The 9,212-nt window shown below is 41.3% G+C and overlaps 1 protein-coding gene across 2 annotated transcripts; it reads right to left on the reverse strand.

Moving 5' to 3' along the window:
• Window positions 1-6,127: 6,127 nt before the first annotated feature.
• On the reverse strand, window positions 6,128-8,636 carry LOC135520715 (protein S100-A1-like). 2 transcript variants are annotated; one of them, XM_064946473.1, is made up of 3 exons: window positions 8,527-8,636; window positions 6,748-6,907; window positions 6,128-6,423 (listed from the first exon to the last, which is right to left on the reverse strand). In XM_064946473.1, exons 2-3 carry the CDS (start codon window positions 6,886-6,888, stop codon window positions 6,259-6,261), a joined length of 306 nt encoding a protein of 101 aa, XP_064802545.1. In that variant the 5' UTR covers window positions 6,889-6,907; window positions 8,527-8,636; the 3' UTR covers window positions 6,128-6,258. The 2 variants fall into 2 exon arrangements, with proteins under 2 accessions (XP_064802545.1, XP_064802546.1); XM_064946474.1 differs by having other exon boundaries at window positions 6,748-6,890; window positions 8,527-8,629.
• Between the last annotated feature and the right edge of the window lie 576 nt (window positions 8,637-9,212).

Here is a 9,212-nt window from a genome sequence, read left to right on the forward strand (position 1 = left end):
CTACTACTATTAGTATACCTGCTCTAACAGTACAACTATTACTATGCCTGCTCTAGCACTACTACTATTAGTATACCTGCTCTAGTAGTACTACTATTACTATGCCTGCTCTAGTAGTACTACTATTAGTATGCCTGCTCTCGTAGTACTTCTGTTAGTATGCCTGCTCTAGTAGTACTACTATTACTATGCCTGCTCTAGTAGTATTACTAGTATGCCTGCTCTTGTAGTACTACTAATAGTATGCCTGCTCTAGCTTTACTACTATTAATATGCCTGCTCTAGTAGTATTACAATTACTATGCCTGCTCTTGTAGTATTACTATTACTATGCCTGCTCTTGTGGTACTACTATTAGTATGCCTGCTCTAGCAGTACTACTTTTAGTATGCCTCCTCTAGTAGTACTATTTATAGTATGCATGCTCTAGCAGTACCTACTATTAGTATACCTGCTCTAGCAGTACTACTATTACTATGCCTGCTCTTGCAGTTCTATTTATAGTTTGCATGCTCTAGTAGTTTTACTATTTGTAAACCTGCTCTAGTAGTACTACTATTACTTTGCCTGCTCTAGTAGTATTACTATTTGTATACCTGCTCTAGTAGTACTACTATTACTATGCCTACTCTAGTAGTACTACGATTAGTATACCTGCTCTAGCAGTACTACTATTACTATGCCTGCTCTAGCAGTACTATTTATAGTTTGCATGCTCTAGTAGTATTACTATTTGTATACCTGCTCTAGTAGTACTTCTATTATTATGCCTGCTCTAGCAGTACTACTATTAGTATGCCTGCTCTAGCAGTACTACTTTTAGTATGCCTCCTCTAGTAGTACTATTTATAGTATGCATGCTCTAGCAGTAACTACTATTAGTATTCCTGCTCTAGCAGTACTACTATTAGTATGCCTGCTCTAGCAGTACTACTTTTAGTATGCCTCCTCTAGTAGTACTATTTATAGTATGCATACTCTAGCAGTACCTACTATTAGTATACCTGCTCTAGCAGTAGTACTATTATTTTGCCTGCTCTAGTAGTACTATTTATAGTATGCATGCTCTAGAAGTATTACTATTTGTATACCTGCTCTAGTAGTACTACTATTACTTTGCCTGCTCTAGTAGTACTACTATTACTATGCCTACTCTAGTAGTACTACGATTAGTATATTTCTCTAGCAGTACTACTATTACTATGCCTGCTCTTGCAGTACTATTTATAGTTTGCATGCTCTAGTAGTATTACTATTTGTATACCTGCTCTAGTAGTACTACTATTATTATGCATGCTCTAGTAGTATTACTATTTGTATGCCTACTCTAGCAGTACTACTATTACTATGCCAGCTCTAGTAGTACTACTATTAGTATACCTGCTCTAGCAGTACTACTATTAGTATGCCTGCTCTAGTAGTACTACTATTACTATGCCTGCTCTAGTAGTACTACTATCACTATGCCTGCTCTAGTAGTACTACTATTTATATGCCTGCTCTAGTAGTTCTACTATTAGTATACCTGCTCTAGCACTGCTACTATTAGTATGCCTGCTCTAGTAGTACTACTATTTATATGTCTGCTCTAGTAGTTCTACTATTAGTATACCTGCTCTAGCAGTACTACTATTAGTATGACTGCTCTAGTAGTACTACTATTAGTATGCCTGGTCTAGTAGTACTACTATTTATATGCCTGCTCTAGTAGTTCTACTATTAGTATACCTGCTCTACCAGTACTACTATTAGTATGCCTGTTCTAGTAGTACTACTATTAGTATGCCTGCTCTAGCAGTACTACTATTAGTTTGACTGCTCCAGTAATACTATTAGTATGCCTGCTCTAGCAGTACTATTTATAGTATGCATGCTCTAGTAGTACTATTTATACTATGCCTGCTCTAGTAGTACTACTATTAGTATGCCTGCTCTAGTAGTACTATTTATAGTATGCATGCTCTAGTAGTACTATTTATACTATGCTTGCTCTAGTAGTACTACTATTAGTATGCCTGCTCTAGCGGTACTACTATTACTATGCCTGCTCTAGTAGTACTACTATTACTCTGCCTACTCTAGTAGTACCACGATTAGTATGCCTGCTCTAGTAGTACTATTTATAGTATGCAAGCTCCAGCAGTACCTACTATTAGTATACCTGCTCTAGCAGTACTACTATTACTATGCCTGCTCTAGCACTACTACTATTAGTATACCTGCTCTAACAGTACAACTATTACTATGCCTGCTCTAGCACTACTACTATTAGTATACCTGCTCTAGTAGTACTACTATTACTATGCCTGCTCTAGTAGTACTACTATTAGTATGCCTGCTCTCGTAGTACTTCTGTTAGTATGCCTGCTCTAGTAGTACTACTATTACTATGCCTGCTCTAGTAGTATTACTAGTATGCCTGCTCTTGTAGTACTACTAATAGTATGCCTGCTCTAGCGGTACTACTATTAATATGCCTGCTCTAGTAGTATTACAATTACTATGCCTGCTCTTGTAGTATTACTATTACTATGCCTGCTCTTGTGGTACTACTATTAGTATGCCTACTCTAGCAGTACTACTTTTAGTATGCCTCCTCTAGTGGTACTATTTATAGTATGCATGCTCTAGCAGTACCTACTATTAGTATACCTGCTCTAGCAGTACTACTATTACTATGCCTGCTCTTGCAGTTCTATTTATAGTTTGCATGCTCTAGTAGTTTTACTATTTGTAAACCTGCTCTAGTAGTACTACTATTACTTTGCCTGCTCTAGTAGTATTACTATTTGTATACCTGCTCTAGTAGTACTACTATTACTATGCCTACTCTAGTAGTACTACGATTAGTATATTTCTCTAGCAGTGCTACTATTACTATGCCTGCTCTTGCAGTACTATTTATAGTTTGCATGCTCTAGTAGTATTACTATTTGTATACCTGCTCTAGTAGTACTACTATTACTATGCATGCTCTAGTAGTATTACTATTTGTATGCCTACTCTAGCAGTACTACTATTACTATGCCAGCTCTAGTAGTACTCCTATTAGTATACCTGCTCTAGCAGTACTACTATTAGTATGCCTGCTCTAGTAGTACTACTATTACTATGCCTGCTCTAGTAGTACTACTATCACTATGCCTGCTCTAGTAGTACTACTATTTATATGCCTGCTCTAGTAGTTCTACTATTAGTATACCTGCTCTAGCACTGCTACTATTAGTATGCCTGCTCTAGTAGTACTACTATTTATATGTCTGCTCTAGTAGTTCTACTATTAGTATACCTGCTCTAGCAGTACTACTATTAGTATGCCTGCTCTAGTAGTACTACTATTAGTATGCCTGGTCTAGTAGTACTACTATTTATATGCCTGCTCTAGTAGTTCTACTATTAGTATACCTGCTCTAGCAGTACTACTATTAGTATACCTGCTCTACCAGTACTACTATTAGTATGCCTGTTCTAGTAGTACTACTATTAGTATGCCTGCTCTAGCAGTACTACTATTAGTTTGACTGCTCCAGTAATACTATTAGTATGCCTGCTCTAGCAGTACTACTATTAGTATGCCTGCTCTAGTAGTACTACTATTAGTATGCCTGCTCTAGTAGTACTACTATTAGTATGCCTGCTCTAGCAGTACTACTATTAGTTTGACTGCTCCAGTACTACGACTAGCGCAGCTTATCTAGGTATTTCCTTGCAGAGCATCTCTTTTTTACAGCTGGACCTCTCCCCGTCTTTACAACCATTGAATCTATATGTTTTGACCTTGACAGTTTACAATCTAAGGTTACACCAAGTAATTCAGTCTCCTGTACTTGTTCAGCAGCCACACCATTCAGCTGAGGTCTAGTACATAAGGAATGATTTGTACCAAATACTATGCTCTTAGTTTTAGAGATGTTCAGGACCAGTTTATTACTGGCCACCCATTCCAAAACAGACTGCAACTCTTTGTTAAGGGTTTCAATTACTTTATTAGCTGTGATTCCTGATGTCTATATGGTTGAATAATCAGCAAAATGGACACACATGCTGTGTTTTATGCCAGTGGCAGGTCATTGATAAAAATAGAAATGTGTGTAAAGGGGCTAGAGAGCTGCCCTGCGGTACACAACACTTTACATTTTTGACATTAGAGATGCTTCCATTAAAGAAAACCCTTTGAGTTCTATTAGATAAATAGATCAGAATCCACATTATAGCTGAGGTTGAAAAGCCATAGCATTTAAGTTTTTTCAACAACAGGTTATGGTTAATAATCTGTCATTTGTGTCAGTTCAGTACATGTTGATTGCCCTTCTATATACGCATGCTGAAAGTCTGTTGTTAATTTGTTTACAGAGAAATAACATTGTATTTGGTCAAACACTATTTTTTACAACAGTTTGCTAAGAGCTTATAGGTCTGTTGTTAGAACCAGTAAAGGCAGCTTTTACCACGTGGCTTCCCTCCAGGCCTGAGGACAAAGACTTTCCTCCTGGCATTTCATTTCCTGCCTAAGTATGCCCACTTTGCCAATGAAATAATCATTAAAATAATTGGCAACATCAAATGGTTTTGTGGTGAATAAGCCATCTGATTCGATGAAAGATGGAGTTAAATTTGTCCTTCTGTTCATCATTTAATTTAAAGTACTCCAAAGTTTCATTCATCATTCTTTATATCATTGATTTTGGCTTCATGAAAATCCTAAAATATACAGAAACATTTTTAATGCCAAATATACATGTATTTGGACTCAGGTCTCCTCTCTACAAACTGTGGTCTACAAGTTTTTACTTCAATTTTGAAAGGATGTTGTTTAATTTAATTGCATTGCTGGCTGCACAATTGACCCTTGTGGGATGAATAAAGTACAGTACTTAATGTTGTTGGGGAATAATCAGAATTAGTTGGGTAACATAGATAGGATGTTTTATTTTCATGATATGCTTATGAGTTATTTCTCATAAGAATGTATTTTGTTGTACTATAGTGGTGGCCATTGGCAGTTATCTGTTCTCTGTCAGGACTAAGTTGCTTGGGCCGCAGAGAGGGGAGAGGTCAAGGTGTCATCATGTGTAAACATATCTTTTGCTCCACTGTGTCTGTGTGCCAGTCACTCCCTACTTTTCCCATCGGGGAGAGGAGGATGGCAGTGTCTGGAATCATTCTATGCTATCCTCTCTGTTGCCCCTATCTTATCTTAATCACTCTCCTCTCCGTGAGCTTCTCCAGGATTGGTTGTATTTAGAATTGGTTGTATCTAAATGACAATTTGTTATACATCATAGGGTGGGGGTAATGTCTTGGTACCACTTTGTACCAAGGACGAAATAATAGCTTTGTTTAGGAGACCAAACTGAACGATAATTTATAGCCAACTCTGTCTGGCTAGGGGATACTCCTCTCTGAAGTAAAGTCTTTCTTTGTGTAAGGTCCTGGGACCTGTGGATTGTCATGTCGTCTAGGGGGGGGGGGGGTGGATCTTCGCTATAAAGGATCCCATTTGCCATTATGTTGGGACTCTCAACTTTTCATTAGAGATACTGAACTGTTGAAAGTCAAAATGCTGTTGCAATGTGGAAGGGACTCTCAGAGAATTCATTGATAGACACTGAATTGATCTGAGAGTCACAGGGTTGTGATAGAGCTCATATAATTAAAGATGGACTTTGATAACTAACTCTGACTTGTGTGTGTGGTTTGCTCCCATGATTTGGTAAATAGAGGAAATTTCCACGACAAAGGTCCCTCAGTCGAGCAATGAATTTCAAATACACATTCAACTACAAAGAGGTTTCCAATGACTTGCAAAGAATGTCACCGAGTGGTAGATGGGTAGAAATAAAAAAGCAGACATTGAATAGCCCTGTGAGCAAGAAGTTATTAATTACACTTTGAATGGTGTATCAATACACCCAGCCATTACAAAGATACAGGCGTCCTTCCTAACTCAGTTGCCGGAGAGGAAGAAACTTCTCAGGGATTTCACCATGAGGCCAATGGTGACTTTAAAACAGTTACAGAGTTTAATGTCTGTGATAGGAGAAAACTGAGGATGGATGGATCGTGACTGACACTGAATATTCTGTCTTACACTTACGGGACAAATACAACACGTGACAAACAGAGATACAGTTTGGGAAAGCCAGTGTTTATTCACAACAGTAAGACTTGGTTATAAAATGACTTATTTGACATATAGAAAAGCAAAATGACACATAGAAAAGCATCCATTTCTGCTTCTCCTTGTTCTGTCCTCCTTCACTTCTTGGCAGCAACCTTCTGGGTGTGGAGCTGGTAGATCTGTTCACAGGCGATGGAGAGGCCCACCACCAGGGAGACAAACTCCTCAAAGTTTACCATCCCATCACCATTCTGGTCCAGATCCTTCATGATCTTGTCTATAGCGGCTGGGTCCCTCTGGGACTGAGAGGGAAGGAGAGATGAAGAGAGTAAGTGTGAGTGAGTGAGTGAGTGAGTGAGTGAGTGAGTGAGTGAGTGAGTGAGTGAGAGAAATCCCGAGTGGCGTAGCTGGCTAAGGCACTGCATCTCAGTGCTAGATGCGTCACGACAAACACCCCCGAGGGGGGCGCACAATTGGCCCAGCGTTGTCCAGGTTTGGCCAGTGTAGGCTATCATTGCAAGTAAGAATTTGAAAGAAAGTGAAAGGTGGACAAGAAATACAGGGAAAGTATAGAGGGACAGTGAGATAAAAACAGAGAGAGAGAGAGAGAGGGATGTCAGTGTTACCTTCATGAAGCTGGCCAGTTCTGTCTGCATCAGCTCTTTCAGCTCCTTCTTGCTCAGTGTGTTATAGTCACCGTCCTTGTCGGCATAGCGATGAAACACTGTGATCAGGGACTCCATGGAACTCTCCAACTGAGACGGCATGGCTGCAGAGAAGGATACACTGAGGAGGGGAGAGAGGAAGGGGAGATGGGAGGGGAGAGAGGGAGGGGGAGGGGGAGATAGGAGGGGAGAGAGGAAGGGGAGATGGGAGGGGAGAGAGGGAGGGAGGTGGAGATGGGAGGGGAGATAGGAAGGGGGAGGGGGAGATAGGAAGGGGGAGGGGGAGATAGGAGGGGAGAGAGGGAGCGGGGAGATGGGAGGGGAGATAGGGAGGTGTAGATGGGAGTGGAGATAGGGGGGAGGGGGAGGGGGAGATGGGAGGGGAGAGAGGGAGGAGGGAGATGGGAGGGGAGATAGAGGGAGGGGGAGATGGGAGGGGAGGGGAGATAGAGGGAGGAGGGAGATGAGAGGGGAGATAGAGGGAGGGGGAGGGGGAGATGGGAGGGGTGGGGAGATAGAGGGAGGAGGGAGATGAGAGGGAGCGGGAGATGGGGGGGTGATAGATGGAGATGAGAGGGGAGGGGAGATAGAGGGAGATGAGAGGGGAGGGGTGATAGAGGGAGATGAGAGGGGAGGGGAGATAAAGGGAGGGGTAGATGAGAGGGAGGGGAGATAGAGGGAGGGGTAGATGAGAGGGGAGGGGAGATAGAGGGAGGGGTAGATGAGAGGGGAGGGGAGATAGAGGGAGGGGAGATGGGAGGGGAGGGGAGATAGAGGGAGGGGGAGATAGAGGGAGGAGGGAGATGAGAGGGGAGGGGAGATAGAGGGAGGAGGAAATGGGAGGGGAGTTAGAGGGAGGGAGGGGTAGATGAGAGGGGAGGGGAGATAAAGGGAGGGGGAGATGGGAGGGGAGATAGAGGGAGGAGGTGTAAGTTACAGTAGCAGATACATACTCAGTACAGTGAGTGTCTTGATATCACTAATATGTTGACTAATGGTGAACTATCCCTTTGCAGAAAACAAATTAACAATGCACATTTAGGGAGGATGGGAGTTGGCTTTCTTTGTCTCTGTAAGCAGTCTTTGGCTGGTGCTACTTCCTGGCATTTAAACTGTGATCTTCCACTCCTTTACACATTCCTTCGACCTCAGACCCCTCCTCTTTCTTTTGGTGCCTCCCACATTCTTTGGTAACATCCAACCTCTCTTGCTGTGGAGACTTTCCTTTAACCTCTGTCATAGCTTGACCATGTGACACATCATCATAAGTGTGAAAGTTTGGGGAGTTGGGATGGAAAGGGGTGTGACAGGAGAGGAAAGGGTTTTGCAACAGTTCAGTGTAAAGAAATCAGGCTGATGATAATTGGTGAGTAATGACTATAAAATGACATGAACCGGTAGAGAAAAACGTTTGTAGTTCTAACAGAGTTCTAAAACAGAAACATTATAGCCTACAAATGAAACATGAAAAGGTTTAGGTATAGATAGACTACATTATGTCTTCATCAGTAAATAGTATGTCCTGTCATCCTGCATAACACACCATAGAAGAACTGACTTTTTGAATCAACGCAAGCGAAGACTAATGAACATTATAGCCTACAAGTTTGCTGGACGAGACAGATCAGTAGCTAGTCACACTTGGAAACAGTTGTTACAGTTGTGTGAGACCTGTTTATTACACTAGATAACCTCCTCTGTTAAACCAAAGACACCAATAGGTGAAGAACGGTTACTTACCAAACAGAGGAGAGATGCTAACAGAACAGGGTGAGGAAGTAGCGTACTGCTGAATATATACCAATGATGCTGAATCTACTGCGCAAGAGCTGTGGGAAAGATTGTTCAGGAGTTTGTGGAGAACAGGCCACGCCCATCTGATTATGAGTGTGTGAAGCCTATAGTGAGGGAGGGAGGGGGTTAGAGTTTAGACTTGATGTCTTTGAGCCCTTATCTTTGAATTCAACATGATAAAATAGACATGGGTCACATAGAATGTTTTTCTTATCGCTTTAACACACGCATCTCATTCACAGAAATCTATACCAAAGATGCTGAACAGATGTAGAGAGGGGTGACAAGAGTACACACTAGAATGTTTGGAAGTATAGATATATGGATGAAAAAGATGGGAGGAAGTTTCTTGAATAAAATATCATTTTTTTCAGTTACATCTTAATACTCCCCAGAGAGAGAACACATTTAGATCAGTTAGAGATTCACTACTGTTGTTTCCTTCATGGCTCATCTCTCCCACTCTGTCCACCACCTCTATCTCATTGTTACAGTATGGTCTTGTCCTCTGTCCACCTCTTCTATCTCATTGTTACAGTATGGTCTTATCCTCTGTCCACCACCTCTATCTCATTGTTACAGTATGGTCTTGTCCTCTGTCCACCACCTCTATCTCATTTTTACAGTATGGT

Source organism: Oncorhynchus masou, chromosome 29 (assembly GCF_036934945.1).
Source record: "Oncorhynchus masou masou isolate Uvic2021 chromosome 29, UVic_Omas_1.1, whole genome shotgun sequence".
Classification (NCBI taxonomy): Eukaryota; Metazoa; Chordata; class Actinopteri; order Salmoniformes; family Salmonidae; genus Oncorhynchus; species Oncorhynchus masou.